Genomic DNA, 22,486 nt, shown 5'->3' on the forward strand with positions numbered 1-22,486 from the left:
TAAAAGGATCCTATTCTGGCTGGCTGCCGGTTACCAGTGGAGTTCCACAAGGGTCGGTGGTGGGACCACTGCTTTTTACATTGTATGTCAATGATTTGGACTACAGTATTAATGGATTTGTGGCTAAATTTGCCGATGATACAAAGATAGGTGGAGGAGCGGGTAGTGTTGAGGAAACAGAGGGCCTGCAGAGAGACTTAGATAGCTCAGGGGAATGGGCAAAGAAGTGGCAAATGAAATACAATGTTGGAAAGTGTATGGTAATGCACATTGGTGGAAGAAATAAACAGGCAGACTATTGTTTAGATGGGGAGAGAATTCAAAATGCACAGATGCAAAGGGACTTGGGAGTCCTTGTGCAGGATACCCTAAAGGTTAACCTCCAGGTTAAGTCAGTGGTGAAGAAGGCCAATGCACTGTTGGCATTCATTTCTAGAGGTATAGAATATAAGAGCAGGGATGTGATGTTGAGGCTCTGTAAGGCACTCGTGAGACCACACTTAAGAGTATTGTGTGCAGTTCTGGGCTCCTTATTTTAGAAAGGATATACTGACATTGGAGAGGGTTCAGAGAAGCTTCATGAGAATAATTCCACGAATGAAAGGGTTACCATTGAGGAACGTCTGGCATCTCTGGGCTGTACTCCCCGGAGTTCAGGAGAATGAGTGGCGATCTCATAGAAACATTCTGAATGTTAAAAGGCCTGAACAGATTAGATATGGCAAAGTTATTTCCCATGGTAGGGGAGTCCAGGACAAGAGGGCATGACTTCAGAATTGAAGGACGTCCATTTAGAACAGAGATGCGGAGAAATTACTTTAGTCATAGGGTGGTTAATCTGTGAAATTTGTTGCCACAAACAGCTGTGGAGGCCAAGTCATTGGGTGTATGTAAGGCAGAGATAGTTATTTAGTTTGTGCACTTTACTGTGTTAAATGTGAGAAAGGATTTTTTTTTCCATTTTGAACTAGCCCCATTTTTAAGATATCTGAGAATGATATCTTGACAACACAGGTTGCCCACAATGTAGGTGCCTTTCACCACATCAAAGTGCTGGAAGGCGGGTTCCAGTATATGACTAGAACAAACAGCCTAGCTCAGGGGCAGATGACTTGTGATTTTACAGCACCATCTGCCCACATAAGTCAGTTGCTCAAACTACATTTCTCTTCTGCAGTAACCAGAATCTGAGGCCCACAGCCTTTTGTTGTTCTTCATAGTGATAGATATTTTTAACCTTCAATGAAATCTGTAGTGTTACAATTTATAAGACTATAAAATTCTGCTCATCAGTCAGTCGGACAAGTCCTCTAAACCTTTTCAACTAAAAGGTATTCATCCTGAGGGAAGACTATGTTTATCTTCCATGTCTAACCCTTACCTTATCATTATGTACTTTCTTTAATATTGCACCTCCTAATTCTTTGACAATTTAGAAAGAGAATAGGAAGAAAATATGCTAGTGATCAAAAATTCTGCTTCTCCAATTAAAAGCTAAGAAACTAATTTACTATTTCAGTTAAATTTCAATTCTAAAGAAATATATTCTCTTTTTAAGATCGTACCATCCCAATATACTAATATTCTAACAAATTCAAGTTCTAAGTTACCAAGACTCTTTATAGTAGATAGTAATACCCACACTATTCAAACATTGCCCTTGTATGATAAATTGTACCATTAAAATTTGTTCTGCTTTCCGAAGAAATTATCTCTCTGAGTTACAACAATGTCCAGATGTCAACGACCGATCAGCATATACACATATTTCACAATAACCGAGCTTGAACAATTTTTGAGGCAAAGCTCACCTTTCCTCTCGAACGTGTGGAGTCAGGAACCGAGAAGAATCATCATCATGGCTGCTTTGTTGACTGCTTTGCTGACTGCTGAAGATTGAAAAAGAACGATGAATTACAAATAGTAGGAGCAGCAAAACTTTGTATTAATGTCTCTTATTTATTTAATTAAAATTATTTTAACTCTGAATATGTGGTACCAGGAATTACTGTCCTACCCCCTCGGTCATCTTCAGCTTAACAAAACAAACAGTAATTTTCTTTCCTGATGTTTAAACATTAAATTGGTTGACAGAATAAGAGCACTTAGTTAACTGACGTGGAATTACAAAATACTACGCATAGCACAAGCTATTTATATTTGATTTTTTTAAACACTGATTGGCTAGATAAACTAGGCATAGCCATTTCTCTGATTTATAGCCTAATGTAGAAGGCCTAGTAGCCTTGTTGTCAAATTAGAACAACGTCAAGGACATGAAAGTAAAATCCTATCTATTTGATTTCCACTCCAAGGGATGTAAAAACATCTGTGAAGAGGGAAAACAACTAGTTAAACAACAACTAGTTTTGAGATATAAGGGAAGGTTGAATAGGTTCGGACTTTATTCCCAAGAACATAGAAGAGTGAAGGGAGATTTGATAGAGGCATAAAAAATTATGAGAGGTACAGATAGGGTAAATGCAAGCAGGCTTTTTTCACTGAGGTCGGATCAACTACAACGAGAGGTCATGGGTTAAGAGCAAAAGCTGAAATGTTCAAGGGGAAAATAAGGGGGAACTTCTTCACACCATCAGGCAGGAGACTCCGATGCATAAAAACAAGAAGGGTCAGGATGGGAAACAGTTTCTATTCCGAACCTTACAGTATTTAATTTATGCACTTCAGTTCATTATTTATGTGTGATTCATCTATAGATTTTATCCTTACATTCATAAGTTATTGTGTATTATGTGTACTACTGTTCTTTACACCCTGGTTTGGAGAAATGTTGTCTCGTTTCTATATACATTATATGATTATATACATTATATACGTGTCTATAGTTAAATGACAATAAACTTGACTTGACTCAGAGGGTGGTGAGAGTGTGGAACAAACTGCCAGCGCAAGTGGTGGATGTGATTTCAATTTCAAAATTTAAGAGAAATTTGGGTAGGGACATGATTGGGAGGAATATGGAAGGCTATGGTCCATATTCAGGTCAGATTAATCTTCGGCACAGATTAAATGGGTCAAACGGCCTGCTTCTGTGCTGTGCTATGACTCTGTACCACTAACTGTGTATCAGATTGCTAACAAGCAGAAGCAAGAAACAGAAAATGTTATGGTCAGGCAGCGTCCATGGGAAAGAGAAACAGAGTCAATGTTTTCACCAAAATAACTCTTCATCAGAATGCAGGGTCTGAATTGTCACATTTCAGAACAGGTAATTCAATACACATCAAATTAAACAGAGGAAAAATTGAGTCTGTAAAAAAGAGAAAATCTGGACACACTCAGTAGGCCGAGCAGTATCTATGAAAGAAGTAAGAGTTTGACCTGAAATGTTGACTGTTTCTTCTTCTGTAGATGCCGCTTGACCTACAGAGTGTTTCATTTTTCTGGTTTTATTTCAGATTTCCATTAGCGACATTTTATTTTGATTTTAAATTCAGAAGCCAGAGTGTTTTGATTCAAATTGAGTCTATTTGATTAAAAAAACTAATGCAGTTCACTTTTTGTTTTATTGTCATGTCTACTGTAAAGACAGATATAGAAAAAAAATTAGAAGCTTGAATGTCTGAAGCTACCTAGATATTTGCCTTAAAATATGCAATAATACTACTCCGAATGAACAATCTGAATCGTTATCCAGCTTCACACAGTTTTGGATTAATGATTTAGCCTGCAAATCTCACTTCATAACACACTCTGTAAACGCAATGTAATTTCATGGCACAAAAAGTCATGTATGGGGAATGGCCACAAGATGGCAGCATTGTCCAGAAAACAGTTACCCATCGATAATAAACAGGAAAATAAAGTTGGTTCAGAAATCTGTCCTGCTATAAAGTTAAAACACAAACTGATGATAATCAATCTGAAACTGATTTTTCATTAAAATGAAACTAAATACAATTATTCTGACCTGGATAAAGCAATGAAGCTGATAAGCTTAGGGCAATCCAAACAAAATAGTCAAATTTTCAGAATGTTCACGTCTCAAAACCATCAAATAAGGTTGTACCTACAGGATCCGATCAAGGAGCCTGGATCAAACTTGATTTCAAGTCCAACAGTGACTGATGCTAATGCCATTGCTTTGAAGCAAATCCAGTTCTGCTCCAGTAACACATTTTCTGTACTCTACCCAAACACAATTCGGAACAAGCAGAAATAAATTGTTGAATATTATATTCTCCTCTGGACAAGAATCTGGCTTTGTAACAACATAATAATATTTATTTCAGTGATCAACACCACATTTCAGATCCAAATAATTCAATGCATTTTAGTTATACTCAACAACTTTAACAACCATCCCTTTTTCTAAACTTTCCAAACTTTAACTATTTTTGTTGGCAGCAATGCTTTCTTAGAAAACTGTACTCCATATGGCGAAGGTACTCCCACAGTTCTGCACGATAAGCAGTTCTAGAGTTTGACGCAGCTTTGAGGAAAGTACAGATACAGTATATGTAAAAACCGGAATGGTGTGCAATTTGACAAGGAACTTAAAGAATAGCATCATTCCCTGTTGGTTCCTGCCCGTTTCCTCAGTATGATCTAAGTCATGAGCTTGACTTGCTGTCAGAGAAGGCCTGTTGAGTCACTACTGTACATATTTCATTGTTCTATTCTCAACTCTGTGCAAAGTGATGGAAGCTGTTGTGGTTAGTTCAAAAAAAGGTCAAAGTTCAAAGTAAATTTATTATCAAAGTACATACACGTCACCATATACAACCCTGAGATGCATTTTCTTGTGTGCATACACAGTAAGTCCACGAAATACAATAGAATTAATGAAAGACTGCACCCAGCAGGATGGATAACCAACCAATGTGCAAACAACAACAAACTGTGCAAATAAAAAAGAGAAAATAATAGTAATAATAATAAATAAATATACAGTAAATATCAAGAACATGAGATCAGGCTTTCTTGAAAGTGAATCCATAGGTTGTGGGAACATTTCAGTAATAGGGCAAGTGAAGTTGAGTGAAGTTATCCCCACTGGTTCAAGGCCCTGATGGTTGAGGGGTAATAATTGTTCCTAAACCTGGTTATGTGGGCCTTGAGGCTCCTCCAACTTCTTCCTGGTGGCAGCAGCAAGAAGAGAGCATGTCCTGAGTGGTGGGGGTGCCCGATGATGGATGCTGCTTTCCTGTGACAGTGCTCTGTGTAGATGTGCTCAATGGTGGGGAGGACTTTACCTGTGATGGGCTGGGCCGTATCCACTCCTGCTTGTAGGGTTTTCCATAGCTGCTTTCATACTAGGCCGTGATGTAATCAGTTAATATACTCTCCACCAAACACCAATGGAAGTTGGTCGAAGTTTTAGATACCATGCCAAATCTTCACAAGCTTCTAAGGCAGTCGAGATGCTGCTATGCTTTCTTCGTAATTGTACTTACATGCTGGGCCTAAGACAGATCCCCTAAAACAATAACACTGAGGAGTTTAAATTTGCTGACTCTCTCAACCTCTGATCCTCCGATAAGGACTGGCCCATGGACTTCCGGTTTCCTCTTCCTAAAGTCAATAATGAGCTCCTTGGTCTTGTTGACACTGAGTGCTTTGTTGTTGTTGTGGTACCATTCAGCCAGATTTTTTATCACCTTCCTATATGCTAATTTGTCACTTTTTTTATTCAGCCTACGGCAGTGGGTGTCATCAGCAAACTTGAATATGGCATTGGATCTGTGCTTAGCCTCACAGTGGTAAGGATAAATCGAGTAGAGCAGGGGGCTAAGCACACAGCCTTGTGGTGCACCTGTGTTGATGGAGATGGTGGAGGAGATGTTATTGGCAATCTAAACTGACTGGGGTCTGCAAGTGAGGAAATCAAGGATCCAGTTGCACAAGGAGGTACTGAAACCTAGGACTTGAAGCTTATTAATAAGTTTTGAGGGGACGATAGTGTTGAATGCCGAGCAGCAGTCGATAAAGAGCATGCTGATGTATGCATCCTTGCTGTCCAGATGTTCCAGGGTTGAGTGAAGAGCTAATGAAATGGCACCTACTGTGGACCTGTTGTGACAGTAGGCATATTGGAGTGGATCCACATTGCTTCTCAGACAGAGTTGAAATCACCAACCACTCAAAACACTTCATCATGGAGGATGTAATTTCTACTGGACGATAGTCACTGAGGTAGGTTACCACATTTTGCTCCGGCACTGATATAATTGAATCTGGTTGAAACAGGTCGGAACCTCAGATTGCTGAAGCGAGAGATTAAAAATATCAGTGATCAGCCAGTTTAGTATTTGGCCAAGTACACGGTCTGGGCTAGATGCTTTCATGCAGTTAATGAAGTTGTTCATATCTGCATGTAGCAAGCCTCAGAGAGCTTTCTAGGTTGGTGTGATAGATGGCAATGACTCAAGCAATATGGCTAACTGAAACAATGAGCCTAACCAACTAACTTCAACATTTCTGATAGTATCAAAACCAATTCCCCTGCAATATTTCCATTTGGCACTAAATTGTGGTAGACAGTTTAACAGATAATGAGAGGCGACAAATGGATTGATATCTGAACTGCATACCAATCAGTCACTTCCTACAACGCTGGCACACGTGGCATTCATTTATATATGCACTACTGTAATTTGTAAAGACTCTTGAGACAAAATCTTTCACCTAGGGAATAATTGTGAAAGTGCTCAGAAACAACAGTTCATTCAAGTTCCTCCTACCTCACTTCTTGCAAGATCTGACAACTTCATTGCTGCCACTAACTACAATGCTACACTGATCCGTTCTATTTTTCACATCCGGATTTCCAAAAAGTTCTCCTTTTATTATAATCAAGAAACTTTCCTCATTGAGAATGATTAATCCAACTTATTTTCTATTGTTCATCTCTTCTAGGTTCAGTGTCAATTTCCAGATGAAATATTAAACAGAGGCCTGTTCATTTGGAAACTTACAATAAAGAACAGAATTTTTCCATGATGAACTAGCCAACAGTTATCACTCACTCAAAGTAAAATAGTCACTATTTAAATTGATGTTTGCGGGTTCTTTATGAGTAAAAATAAAGCTATTGGATTTTCCCTTTGTGAACACAGTTTAGGGGCTGGGGCTGGGGCCATTTTGTAGCCAGTGTGCATTACAGGTTATCAAATTATTTTCCCTCAGTTCTCTTCACAAGCTTTGCAAGCACAAAATAAAAACATGAAATACTGTAAATACCCAGCATATTAAGCAAATCTGCAGAGGGAGAAGCACAGCTAATGTTTCAGGGCAACAATCCTTGTTCAGAATCTTGGTGTTTTAATTCAAATTCAAATCTACAATACTTGTTGTTACTTAGGAAGTACCCATTGCAGCACAAGTTGGCAGCTGTAGATGTCTTACTCTAGGAAGTTCTAGGAATCAGATGTACAGGTTAAGAAGACTGAGGCAAGATAACAACTAATTAAATATCCAAGGATATCAGGTAATATGGAAAGATAGGCAGGAAGGCAAAGGAGGTGGGATGGCGCTCTTAATTAAGGATGAGATCAGGGCGATTGTGAGAAACAATATAAGATCTACAGAGCAGAATGCTGAGTCCATCTGGGTAGAGATTAAGAATAGTAAAAGGGAAAAAAAATCACTGGTGGGAGTTGTCTATAGGCCACCTCATAAAAATATTGCAGTGGCAGAGGCGATTAACCAAGAAATAACTGAGGCTTGTAAGAACGGAACGGCAGTTGTCATGGGGGATTTTAACTTCCACATAGATTGGGTGAATCAGGATGGTCAAGGAAGTCTTGAGGAGGACTTCATAGAATGCATCCGTGATGGCTTTGTTGAGCAGCATGTTAGTGAACCTACAAGGGAAATGCTATCTTAGTCCTGTGCAATGAGACAGGTGAGATTAACGATCTTGCAGTCAGGGATCCTCTTGGAAAGAGTGATAATAGTATGATTGAATTTTGTATATAGATGGAGGATGAAATAGTTAGATCTAAAACTAGTGTGTCATGCTTGAACAAGGGAGACTACAACAGGATGAGGGAGGAGTTGGCTAATGTGGATTGGGAGCACAGGCTATTTCGTACGACAGTTGAGGAACAGTGGAATACTTTCAAAGAGGTTTTTCACAGTGTTCAACAAAAGTATATTCCAGTCAAAAGTAAGGACAGTAAGTGTGGGGAGAACCAGCCTTGGATAACTAAGGAAATAAAAGATAGTATCAAATTAAAAGCTCGTGTACAAAGTTGCAAAGAGTAGTGGGAGACTGAAGGATTGGGAAAACTTTAAAAAGCAACAAAGAACAACTAAACAAGAAATAAGGAAAGGGAAGATAGAGTATGAAAGTAAATTAGCACAAAATATAAAAACAGATAGTAAAAGTTTTTATAAATATATAAAGCGGAAGAGGATGGCTAAAGTCAAAGCAGGTCCCTTGAACGACTACTTTGTGTTGGTCTTCGTGGTGGAGGACACACCTAATATGCAAAAGAATGATGTTATGGATGAAATGGAAGGTGAGGACCTCGATAAAATCACTGTCACTAAAGAGATAGTGATGAGCAAACTAGAGAGCCTGAAGGTAGATAAGTCCCCTGGTCCTGATGGGATGCATCCCAGGGTGCTGAGGAAATTGGCGGAAGTTATAATAGATGCATTGGTAATCATTTACCAAAATTCTCTAGACTCTGGGCAGGTTGCGGCGGATTGGAAGACAGCAAATGTCACGCCACTCTTTAAAAAAAAGATGTAGGCAAAAGACGGGCAACTATAGGCCAGTTAGCTTAACATCTGTAGTTGGGAAAATGCTTGAAGCTGTCATTAAGGAAGAAATAGCGAGACATTTAGAAAGGAGTGGTTCCATTAGACAGATGCAGCATGGACTCAGAAAGGACAGGTCCTGTTTGACAAACTTACTGGAGTTCTTTGAGGACATAATGAGTGCATTGGATAGAGGGGAACAGGTGGATGTCGTATACCTGGATTTGCAGAAGGCGTTCGACAAGGCGCTGCTCAAGAGACTTACAAATAAGATACAGATGCATGGAGTCGGAGGAAGTGTATTGGCATGGATAGTGGATTGGTTAACCAATAGAGTTGGTATAAATGAGTGTTTCTCCAGTTGGCAGTCAGTGGTGAGTGGGATGCCACAGGGGTTGGTGCTGGGCCCACAGCTGTTTACCATTTACATTGATGATTTGGAAGAGGGGACTGAGTGTAGCATAGCAAAATTGGCCGATGACACTAAACTGAGTGGAAAATCAAATTGTACAGAGAATGTGGAGAGTCTGCAGAGGGATATAGATAGGTTAAGTGAGTGGGCCAAGGTCTGGCAGATGAAATACGACATTGGTAAATGCGAGATCATCAACTTTGGAAGGAATAATAGAAAAGCAGATTATTATTTAAATGGTGAAAGATTGCAGCATGCTGTTGTGCAGATAGACTTGGGAGTGCTTCTGCATGAAATCGCAAAAAGTTGGCTTGCAGGTACAACAGGTTATTAAGAAGGCAAACAGAATGTTGACCTTCATTGCTAGAGGAATTGAATTCAAGAGCAGGGAGGTCATGCTGCAACTATACAGGGTACTGGTGAGGCCGCACCTGGAGTACTGTGTGCAGTTCTGGTCTCCATCCTTGAGGAAGGATATACTGGCTTTGCAGGCACTGCAGAGGAGGTTCACCAGGTTGATTCCAGAGATGAAGGGATTAACCTATGAGGAGCGACTGAGTCGCCTGGGATTATACTCTCTGGAATTCAGAAGCATGAGAGGGGATCTTATAAAAACATACAGAATTTTGGAAGGGATAGATAAGATAAAGTTGTTTCCACTGGTAGGTGGCACTAGAACTAGGGGACATTGCCTCAAGATTCAGGGGAGAAGATTTAGGATGGAGATGAGGAGAAACTGTTTTTCCCAGCGAGTGGTGAATCTGTGGAATTCTCTGCCCAGGGAAGAAGTTGAGGTTTCTTCACTAAATATATTTAAGATACAGTTAGGTAGATTTTTACATAGTAGGGGAATTAAGGGTTATGGGGAAAAGGCAGGTAGATGGAGCTGGGTTTACAGACAAAGCAGCCATGATCTTACTGAATGGCAGGGCAGGCTCAATGGGCCGGTTGGCCTGCTCCTGCTCCTACTTCTTATGTTCTTATAATCTACAGTCATGCACTTCAACAATTTAAATACATCAGATATCAAGGAGATGCAACCATAAAACTACCAAAGATATCTCAAATTAGCCAGACTTTAACTGGAGTTAAATATTTGTCAAATGAATTTTCATCAGCTATTTTCTTCCATCAGCTTTTTCATTTTTTAAAAATATAGCTTTATCCATTGTTAGAGAACTTAATAGCAGACGGCTGAACTGAAGCTTTCATTTTATTTGGATTTTCTCTTGACGAATAAGCACTATTAAAGATGACAACAGAAAGTTTAATTTTCAACACCATCAATTATCTATAAGCACAAAGAAAGCAATGTGACTCTTAAGTCCCAGTGCTATGGAAGGGTGTTGTTGCTGGATGCACTTCTTGCAGGTGTAGTCGTCAGGGACACTGGAGGGCTCTCTGCCTTCCCACAACCTGCAAGAGGATCATTTCGCTATCCTGCACTGCTCTAAATATGCAATGAAAAAGAAAGAGTAAATAACGTCCCCTCACACTCATAAAGCATCTGGACATGAAAATATATTGATATTACCGAATCAAACTGCTTTACTAAAAGTATTGCAGTAGTACCTTTAACACCTGGTAGTATGATTAAACAGAATGCACACACCTTCTCAAATGTAGCTATGGATGGAGAACAAAATGCTGGCCTTGCTTATCATCTCCACATCCCAAAGCAACAAGAAAGAAATGACTGACATTTGACAAAACAGCTAAAATTTATGTTTTAAAATTATGAAATTGTAGACTCACAATAAACATTGTAAAGCTACGAAATCCACTTTTATTTAAATACCATGGAAAATGGACATCCTATGGAGCCCCAAGTATTGCTATAACAATATTCTGCTATAGTTATCCATGGGAACTTTTAAAAATTCAGCCAGCCAGTAAAGATTAATTTAATTTGGTGGCAAAAACAATGAAAGGCATGCATGCACGTGCGATTTTATCCCTATCCAAAACATTCCATGTTCAATAAAAAGGTAAGGGCCCTATCCATTAAATATTTAATTTTTGTTTTTAGTCATACTTGAGAAAAGCACCAGTCTTCAAAACTTAAAAGCACATACACTACTCTTGAAGCTGGAATATTCACATCCTCAGCGGGAGCAGTGACCTCAAGTATTGCATCCCACAATAAATATGAAACAGCACTTGTCCAATTTCTCTTGAGATCCAGCAACCTTGCTGTTACCCGACATGCAAATTGGAAGGTTGTTTTTCTCAGCAGAAAAGCTGGAAAATATACTCCTAGTTGCTAAAGAGTGCACAGAGTTGGAGTTAAAATACTTGTTGCAAAGTTAATTTTCATATGAAAAATAGCTGCAAGCTGTCTACAATCATTTTTGGATGCATTAGATACATACAATGAAAACTCTGATAGCACTTTCCATTGCTCCTCCCCCCCCCCCAAAGGAATGCATTAGCCTGTGCCAGAATATTTGCCAAAATTCTGAAAGAACTACAGAATTTTAAGTTACTGAAGAAACAAAAGAGTCTATGAGAATAAACAACAGAAAGCCTTGATGGTGGTTAAAGATTCAGTGTTAAAACAAACCGTTTTTCCATGATTCATGAATACTTTCTGCAAGCCTGACTTAAAGCATTAGTTAACTTATATCAACAAAAACAGTATTTATCACAACCAAATTCCAAATAATTTGAGTTAATTACATAACAAGTGTCCTATTCTACACACTATGCACTTTCATCATTTCAGCTGCATAAGAGTTAAGTTACAAAAGCAGATTTACTGCTTTTTATCTGCTTTAGATATACTGTAAACAGTTTGGTCCACTGGAGTTGAGTATCCAAAGGTCACTCATTGTTATCTGAAGCACTGGAACCTGAAGCTCTCGATTTATTATCAGCTCTCTTAGGAAAGTGAGTGCAGGATGGGTGTTAACATAACCACCAGTTAATTCATTTTTTTCATAGTCCTCAAATTAAAACTCCATTTTTGACATTTATGCTTTCGTGAATGACATTGCAAAAGACACTTGACATCAACTGGGAGCAGAAGTTAAATATTCACAAACAATAATTTAATTCAGAAAATAGAAATATGAGTATTTCATTTTTCATGTTTTATTGTACATGTTGAAAGGCAAATACACTGCCAAAATCAAATTCATGACACTATTTATGATTCAACAACATGACAAAACTGCTGAGTAGGTAAAGTGAATTTACTGACAGATATGTGGAAGTTTACCAGCATCAGGGGAGCTTCAATGTTACCCATTATGCACACCATATTCTTATCTGGGTCAGCCAAATCCAACTTTTCTTTTATACTTTCAGGGACAAACTCTTCAGAGGAAGTGCATGCTTCAAGTTCTTGCCTTGTGCTGATGCTTAAAAGACTTTCTTGGAAAGTCAGGCAGATAACAATGGAATGAAGTCCAAGATACACTGATACAACACCACTATGGTAGAAACTTGAAGCAACTGAATAGTCAGGAACGTGTATATGCATCTGTTAGCACACCATTTACAGTTAACTGTTCATTCTCAATGTGGAGCTGAAATCACAAAAAAATCACCTATACATCCAAAGCATACAGTTAATAGGTCTTCTGTTATAATTTATAATTCCAAAACATAGAACTAAATGAAAGAAAAATGCCAGGGGCACGTGTGTCTTAGTTTTGTTTTACTTTAGTGAGATATGCACTTATGATGTGGTGGTGTAATGATGTATTCCATTCAGGTACTTCTACATATAACCCATAATGCATTATGTAACAATGAAGAATGCTTAACCAAACAATATATTTACAACGTTACTCAAATGTTACTGAAATATTCAATACACAACACTCCTCGCTGCTTAGCTATAAACTCCAACTCAATATAGAATGCATCTCACAGCTACCGTACAACTACTGCATAGACATCCACAGCATAGTAAATTTTAAACTGTCTCATTCAGACCTAAAGATTTAATCATTGTGGAGGATCTCTTAGTCTTGTGGAATAACATCTTTTCTGACAAGGGAGGGGGTGAAGGGGGTCACTCTGCTTGACATGTAAGACTTGTAGCTTTGAAACTATCTCAGGTTCTGGGTTCTCCTCTGTGGTGGTTTCAGGAGTTGACTATGGGACTGCAGGAAACGATTCTGACAGCTCTGAACAGCTTTCTTCTCCTTTCTCTGAGATGCTCTTGGCATCTTCTGGACATGTTGGCATTCCAGACAGTGCATGGAAAGCTGCTCAATCTGTTGATCTATCCCAGGTCACCAGATAAAGTTTTGAGCCAACACTTTCATTTTGACATCGTCTCGATGACTGGCATGTAGCTCATCCAACACTTTAGCTCTCAGCTTAGATGGTACAACACCTCTCAATCCCCACATAAGACAACCCCCATCAAGGGCAAGTTCATCCCGGCACTGGTAAAAATGGGGGAGCTGGAATTTCTGCTACTCATTCCAGCCATTTTAGGTAACCATGTAGACCTGCAGAGTGTGGGGTATTTTCTGGTTTCCCTTTGGATCATCTTTGCCATAAAAGGGAGACTTTTGGTTTGCTTTAGAGAGAATAGGTTAAGAGGAGTGCCCTCTTTTGTAAATTATTCAGGCATTTCCTTTTCTAAGGTTAAGTCCATCAAGCATTTCCATGATTAGTTGTCCTCTTGAATTCAATCTTCTAATTGTGTCCTCCAAGAAAAAGAGCCCATCCCTGCATTTGTGCTGCTGCTGTTAGTGGAGCATCGTTCTGTGGTTTGAAAATGGACACTAGTGGTTGACTATCAGTAATGAGGGTAAACTCTCTCCCATACAGGTATTGAAACATTTTACACTTCAAGGCACACTCAAGGCCTCTCAGTCAATCTTTGTATAATTTTTCTCTGCAGTGGTAAGTGAACATGATGAAAGGCTATGGGGTGTTCATTCATTCACATGTGATATGACTGCACCTATACCATAAGGCAAGGCATTACAGGCAAACTTCAGTGCATGATGAGGATAATGTGTGAGTGCAGTGTCTGACTTCATTTCCTTTACCTTTGGGAAAGCCACGTCACGCTGCTTTGTCCATTGCCATTTCATCCTGATCTGTTAGTAATGAGTCCAAGGGGTAGAGCACAGTAGCTATGTTTAGCAGGATCCTGTTATAGTAATTGACAAATCCTAAAAAGGACAACTGTGATATGTCCTTTGCCCGTGGGGCATCCACAACTGCTTGAATTTTCTCAGCACATATATTTAAACCTTGTGCGACAATGGTGTGACCTCAGTAAGTGATGTGTGGTTTAAAGAATTCACACTTGATGCGTCGTGCTCTGAGCCCAAAATCTTCTAATCTTTTAAACATTATCTTGAGACTTTGGAGATGTTCCTTGACATTCTTACAGATAACAATGATGTCATCACCTAGTGTCTGGGCAGCCTTGCAGCACCAGATCTACAGCTTTCTGCCAAAGTGTAGGTGCAGACGCTACTCCAAAAATGAGCCCATTTAGCGATAAAGCACTTTTCAAGTGTTTATGGTGAGATACACTTTGGACCCTTATTCCATCTCTGTCTAAAGGTAAGCCTCAGCTAAGGGCACTTTGTTGAAGTGTTTCTCTTCAGAAAGGGGACAAATATATCCTCTACCCTCGGCAGAGGGCAGTGATCTACTTTCAGTACTGGGTTGATGATGACCTTAAAATCACTACAGATCCTGTCAGAGTCATTCTTCTTGGCTACTGGGACCACTGTGTTGCCCATGGTCTCCACTGAAGAATTCCTTCAGCCTCCATGCGATCTACCTCATTGGCTACTTTATCACAGATGGTGTAAGGAATTGGACCAGCTTTGTAAAACTTACATGTGGCATTTTCACTTAACCGCATTTTACCCTTGATATATTTGAGTTTTCAAATGCCATAATTTCAAATACCATCGCTGAACACTGCTGTGGCATCTCCAATACATTTCTTAATTCATTTTCAGATGACTATTGCAGGGGACATGGCGTACAAATGGTGAATGGATCTCCAATCAAGCTGTAGTTATCTCAGCCAATCACACCCCCCCCCAATGCTGGCCCTCCTGTGTTTACCAAAAACAAATGCAATGTGGCTTGTTGGTTATTGTATTTCACTGTTACAAATGTCAGTTCCATAAGAGTTATTTTTTCGCCAGTACAAGTTAATAGCTGGAAAACTTCAGACTTCAGTTTAGTTGTAATGCTGTTCAAACTAATTTTATGGAATGACTGAAACAGCCAAGCCAGTATCCAAATCAGTCCTGACGAAGGGTCTCGGCCTGAAACGTCGACTGCGCCTCTTCCTATAGATGCTGCTTGGCCTGCTGCGTTCACCAGCAACTTTGATGTGTGTTGCTCCAATTCCATTTTAATTAATTTGCTGTTCACTTTTGGTGTACACAATATTGCTCATCTCCTGTTATTTTTCACATGTAAATCTCAAGGCTACTCAGTCCTGAGTCATTCTCATCATTATCAGATTTTTGATGCTCTTTTGAAACTGCAACTTGACTTTTTATCTTTATCTCTTCCCTGCGCAGTCCATTTTGCTTTTGTCTGTCCGATATACTTTGCATGTGTTCTACTTTGTTGCATTTTCTGCAAGTTTCACCTTTAAACCTACAGTGTTCTAGTGTATGTGAGCACCTCTTACAACAGTAACATAATTTGTTTGGGCAGGCAAGTTTCTGTTCAGTCATTTCAATTTAGTTCACGCTCACAATAATTCCTGACTGCAACTCAATTGCGTCTCTGACTGCAGTTTCCATTAATACATCGATTTCAAATGCTCTTTTAAATGGGCATTGTGCTTCAGTTAAGAGCAGTTTTTGAATGCTTTCTTGTAGGATTCAATAAACTAAATAATCTCTCATAGCATCATTTAGCCCATTATCGAACCGACAATGCTCAGATAATCTCTTCAATTCAGCCACATATGTTGAAATGGACCCCCCTTCCTTTTGATACCACTTATGAAACAAAGCATTCTGCAATCAACAATGGTTTCGGTTTTAAATGTTCCCACATTACTTTCACGATAACAGCAAAGTTAATTTCACCTGCTTTAGTTCGAGCAGTTAAACTTTGAAGCAAACTATATGCTTTTCCACCCATTGCACTCAGCAAAACTGGCACTCGCTTTTCACTGGCTATTTAATTTGCTTCAAAACACTGCTCAAATCACTCAGTACACAATATCCAGTTAACTTTTGGGCAATTGAATATGTCTTATCTTTCCGATGTAGCTAGCCATTTCTGCTTTTTAAAAAAATAAAAATTATAATTATTTTCACCCGGTATTCACTGTTTATGAACCCATGAGTTTTTCTGTTTTCACACCTTGGCTGTCTTGTTGCACTTGGTTGTCTTGTTGCACTTTTTAAAAAAACTTAAACACCTCAATGTGCTTCAACAGATAGATAGTCGTCTCTGGATCATTTAAAACTTTCTTGTCACCACTGTTATGTTTTGTAACTCCAAAACATAAAACTAATTCAAAGAAAAACACGGAGCCAAGAGATGCACGTCTTAATTTTGTTTTACTTCAGCAAGGCGTGCACTTATGATGTGGTGACATAATGACATATGTCATTCACATATTACCCTTTATTTTTTTGTTCTTTTGGTTTTTTTTCCACACTTTAAAAACGTAATGGCACATTATTCAGTTCTACACAATACCCAACATTTCCAAAACAGCCCGCAAATATAGTCAAAGGGCTCCACAAAGTGCATGGATGGTACTCCCATGTCAGTGTGGAGACTTCAAACAGAGCACTTCTTGTGACATGAAACCATGTAAATGCACCGTAGGATTCCTCTGGATATGCTGAATAATCTTCATGACCAGAGATACCACTGAAGCTATCATGGTGGTTCATTCTTACTCAGGTTTTTTGGCTTGGAGGTGTAGAGAATATTTTAAGTTAAAAATTAACTTCTTCATTGTGTAAGAGCCAACGAAATCTTCTGTCCTTCACTGGAAGCTGGTCAGCTATCACGATCACCTTTTTGCAAGTTTAATTGCACATGTTTGCGGCTTTCAAAAATGCCTCTGGTTGAGGCCTGCTGCAGATGAAGTGTGCATTGGAGTCTCACTAGCCTCCTGGCATAGGACCAGATCCTCCTTCTCCCCTTTTTTTTTCCGGTTTGGGCATAAATTGCTGGAATGGGGCTCTGCAGAAAAGCTTGGAGCAATCAGTTGGCCCCAATCAATATATTCAGAGAGGTCCTTTCTTCACCACCATCTGCCACCATTCTCCTCCTCTGACATTTGCTATCAAATGGTTCTCTAGTTGCAGTGTCTACTCATCCTGCTGGAGAGCTCTAAACAAAAGCTGAGACTGCCTGATGATAAGACAAGGAAGGAAATTGAAGTATCAAACCCTCATTTTGCACACTATCGAGCACCAAGCAGTGCAGTCATTGGAACTGCACGTTGAGGATCTCACCATTAACATTACTAAGGCACTCTGAGACACTACATGAGAGAAAAATCAAGAAAGGTTTATATTTATTTATTCATCCACAGACGTGGATATCCCCGGGCTGATAGGCATTTATCAACCATGCCTGGATAGCTTCGAGACTAAGGAACACTTAGTCAACCACATTGGGGGTGGGGGGAGTCAGAGTCAAAAATAGGGCAAACAAGATAAACATAGCAGATTTCCTCCCTTGGAATACATCAATGAACCTTAAGTGTGTTTACAACGAACCATTAATTTCACTGTTACTATTATTGCAAGTAACTTCAGCTGTTAAAATTCTAGTTGCATTTAATTACTTGAATTCAAATTCCCCAAATGCTATAGTGGGACTTGAATCTGCTCTAGATGAATGGAAAAGCAAGCAAAAGTAAAATTAAAAACTGAGGATGCTAGGAAACTTAATAAAAAGAGAAAATGCTGGAAATATTCAGATCATGAAGCATCTATGGAAAGAAAAATTGAATCAATTTTATAAACATAAGAGATTCTGCAGATGCTGTAAATCCAGAGTAACACAGACAAAATGCTGCAGGAACTCAACAGGTCAAGCAGCACCTAAGGAGAGTAATAAAAAATCAACATTTTGCACCGACCCTGCATCAGGACTGGAAAGGAAAGGGGAAAAAGCCAGAATATGAAGCAGGGGGAAGGGAAGGAGTATGTTGAAAAACGATAGGTAAAGCCAGGTAAGGGAGAGGGATAGGTGGGTGGGGGAGGGAGGATGAAGTGAGAAGCAGGGAGATGATACAGTAGTTGGTAAAGATAAAGGGCTGAAGGAGAAGGAATCTGATAGGAGAGGAGAGTTGACCATGGGAGAGAGGGAGGGAGGAGGGACACTAGAACAGGATGAAAGGCAGGTGAGAAGAAGAGAATGGGTAAGAGGAAGGCCAGAATGGGGCATGGAGAAGGAGAAAAGGGGGAGGGGGAGAAATGTAAAGATGTGCTTGGCAGTAAGATCCAGTTGAAGATGGCAGAAGTTGAAGAGAATGATGAGCTGGACGCGGAAGTTCATGGGGTGCTAGGTAAGGATAAAGGGAACTCTATTCCTGTTAAGGTGATGGGTGGATGGGGTGAGGGTTATGTCTGTGAAAGAGTGGAGACAAAGAGAAACTGATTAACACAAATGATGTAGATACAGAGACAGGATGGTGAAGGCTTGTTAATCAGCTGATCTGACAGAGGATACAAGGAGATGATGAGCACACGAAAGAAAACAGAAATCAATGCTGCTGCAACTATGAAATACAAGTAGTGCAATTGCTAGAAATCTGAAATTAAAGGTCATATTGGAAATACCAACTGGTTAGGTAGCTTCTGTGAAGAGTGAAAACTTAACAACACAGCTTGATGACATTTCAACAAAACTGGCAAGTTCTAATAATGATCAGAAAGTCCTACTGAATCCTAAGAGCTATCATATGCTATTATTGGAAGATGAGGTGCTATTCCTCAAGTTTACATTAAGCTTCATTGAAATGTAATAAGAGGTCAAAAACAGAAATATCACAACGGAAATTGAAGAAAGAAAGAAAAAACGAGATCAACAACTGGAAGCTCAGGGTCTCCCTTGCAATCTGTGCAGGGGTGGTCAGCAAAACAACCACTGAAACTGCTAGGTTCCTATCATGCACATTGGGAAGAACAAATCTGTTCTCTTCACACCTTTTCCTCCTCTGCTACTCAAAACATCCTGATTTGTAACTTATGTATATTCAATCTGATGAGAGGTCATTGGTCAAGAATGCTAACACCACTTTTCTCTGCACAAATGCTTCCTGGCCTGCTGAGTAGTTCCAAGATTTCAGTTTTTAAAGTTATGTAGCGATACAGCACAGAAACATGTCCATGTTGATAATTTATACAAATCACATTTACCATGTCTATTTCTTGGCAACCTAAATGCTTGTCCAGACATTTTTAAATGTTATAAAAGTACCTTTCTTCATCATAATCTGAGCAAGTGCGCTTCACTCTCTCAGTAAAAAAACAAAAATTCCCAAGATCTCCTATAATTCTCCTACTAGCCTCCTTAAATTCTTGCCCTCTGATTTTAGATATTTCCAATATGGGGAGAAGTTTTTCACTATCCACCCCATCTATATCCCATATAATGTTGTATATATTACGTCCCTCTCAGCTTTCACTCTAAGCAAACTAAACCCAGTCTATCCAGTATTTCTTCATTACTGATTCCATCCCGAGCAATGTCCTGGTAAATCTCCTCTGACTTTTCCAATGCAATCATCTATCCCAGAACAATATTCCGTATTCCAACATTTATAAATCAAAGTATTGAGTATAGGAGAGCGACGTTATGTTGAATTTGTATAAGACCTTGGTGAGGCCTAATTTGGAGTACTGTGTGCAGTTTTTATGACAGGAAATAAAAAAAATTACAGGAAACTCTAGATCTAGATTTGAAAGTCCTCCGCCTAATCAGAAATCTGTACTGGGGACAAACTGCCGCTGTAAGAATAGATGGAGAAGTGAGTCAGTTTACGAAAATCAAGAGAGGCGTTAGACAAGAGCGTGTTTGCTCTCCTGATTTGTTTAATATGTACAGTGAAACAATATTATAAAAAATAAGAGACGTCTTGGGAATCAAAGTTGGCGGTGAAAACATCAATAATTTCAGATATGCGGATGATACTGTGTTAATTGCAAGTACGGAGGAAGAACTACAAAACCCAATTGATATAGTTCCTGAAGAAAGTGCAAAAATGGGTCTATCTATCAATTGCAAAAAGACAGAATGTATGGTGATATCCAAAAAGAAGGAAAATCCTATCTGCAGGCTGAAAATAATCAGGGACGACATAAAACAAGTACAGAACTTTTGCTACTTAGGAAGCTGGGTGACATCAGATGGCAGGTGTGACATGGACATCAAAAGAAGAATAGCGATGGCAAAAGACACCTTTACTGACCAACACTAAACTAAGCATGACAACCCGCCTCAGAGTACTGAAATGTTACGTTTATCCAGTTACGTTATATGGCTCAGAATGTTGGACAATATCTAGTAACATGAGGAAACGAATTGAAGCAGCAGAGATGTGGTTTTTGAGGAGGATGCAAAGAACAACATGGACGAAACGAATATTCAATGAGGATGTCATGAACAGAGCAAGCACAAAAAGAGAAATAATGTATGAGATCACGAAAAGGCAACGCAACTTCATTGGATGTGTGATTAGGAAAGAGGAGTTGGAATGCACGGCAATTATGGGAAAGATTGAAGGGAAGAAAACAAGAGGAAGGCAAAGACAAATGATGATGGAGACAGCAGCCAGAGAACTGGAAATGAATACCAATGAATTGATCCACTTGACCCAAAACAGGAGTGTGTGGGCCATGGCAGTCAAAGTTCAAACTGGGCACGGCACCTGATGATGATGATGATGATGATGATGATGTGTGCAGTTTTGGTCACCGACCTACAGAAAGGTATAAATAAGGTTGAAGAGTATACTGAACATTTACAAGGATGTTGTCGGGTATGTAGGACCTGTGTTATAAGGAAAGATTGAATAAGTTTGGACTTCATTCCTTGGAACATAGAAGATTGAGAAGAGATTTGATAGAGGTATACAAGATTATGAGGGGTACATGGATGGTAGGGGTATGGAGGGCTATGGGCCCAGTGCAGGTCGATGGGAGAAGGCAGTTTAAATGGTTCTGCACAGATTAGATGGGCTTCAGGGCCTGTTTGTGTGCTGTACTTTTCTATGATTCTATGACTTCTATGACTATTTCTCAGCCTCATAACTTAACCATTCTGCAGCTCTATACTTATCAGGAAGGAAAATGGGTTTGAGGACAATGATCAGCTCTGCCTCAATCTTATTGAAAAGATCAGGATTAAAGGACTTCAAATCCAACTCTTTCTATTTCTCATTTTCTTAAGTTCTTTAAAAAATCCTATATGGCCAAATTTCAAGGCAATAATAGTTATCAAAAGCTAACATCAAAGAATCTTTTAAGATTAATACAAAATTTGCAAAAATAACTTCACTGTGACTACAAAGTAGTGCATCTGGATACTTATGAGATTATAAAAATGTTTCACACATGTCATCCTTTAGATACTTCTAATATTAATCAAAGGAGATCTTCAATTAGACAGTCTTATAACAAACAATTTCAGAAAATGACTTTAGCTGGTAGGACAGGTATACATGCTGGGAAATGTAATTTGAAACTAGAATCATTTCTAAATCATTAATGATGATCTTTCACTGGTAAATAGAACATTTTTGTTGCAAGGAAGGTGATTTTGCTTAATCATTGTTCATCTGCATCAGTCTCATTAAAGTCTCTTATTTGTATGCTTTCATTGTGCAAACTGGATTAAAATTTAGCCTCCACAAAAATACAGAAGTGTACTTAATGTTTGTTTAAGGTTAAATCACATTAGAACAGAAACTCTTCCTTGCATTGAAATACATTTTGCTGTTGATCTATTAGGTTTAGTCAACTAACTGCCTTTTTAAAATATTAATCAAATTACAGTTCTTGTTAAGAATATGGATTCTAACCAAAGAACATTATTAATTCCGAGTTGTAACAGAAACAACACATTTCTTCTATCATGCCATTCAATCTACACAGTTATTTTAAATTCATTTTTATATATCCACTGAGATCCCTGTAATACCTGTTTGCAACAACTTTCAAGTGCACACCCAGAATGGTCTTGTGACAGACCAGAAAATGAGAACAGATATGACTATTTTGTCAGTAATTATGGCCGAGGAAATTAAGAGCCACATATTCTGAACCATTTATTCATGCTTTCATCTAGGAAATTTAATCTTTGCATTTACAAGTTAAATTGTTCGTGAAAGACGACAGATTAAACAAACATTCC

General features: G+C 38.9%; 1 protein-coding gene across 9 annotated transcripts in view; it reads right to left on the reverse strand.

Moving 5' to 3' along the window:
- gramd1ba (GRAM domain containing 1Ba) overlaps positions 1–22,486 on the reverse strand; it is a 443,148-nt gene that overhangs the window by 317,026 nt on the left and 103,636 nt on the right. For 7 of the 9 annotated variants that reach the window (XM_063038621.1, XM_063038608.1, XM_063038607.1 and 4 more), the window contains one exon: positions 1,812–1,889. Coding sequence is in view for 4 of the 9 variants with exons in the window: in XM_063038608.1 (XP_062894678.1) it covers positions 1,812–1,889 (78 nt within the window). In the remaining 5 variants the exon portion in view is untranslated. Of the gene's footprint in view, positions 1–1,811; positions 1,890–2,017; positions 2,110–22,486 lie in introns of those variants that run through there. The other 2 variants (XM_063038611.1, XM_063038616.1) reach the window with 1 other exon arrangement.

This window comes from Mobula hypostoma, chromosome X2 (genome assembly GCF_963921235.1).
Source record: "Mobula hypostoma chromosome X2, sMobHyp1.1, whole genome shotgun sequence".
In the NCBI taxonomy this organism is placed as follows: Eukaryota; Metazoa; Chordata; class Chondrichthyes; order Myliobatiformes; family Myliobatidae; genus Mobula; species Mobula hypostoma.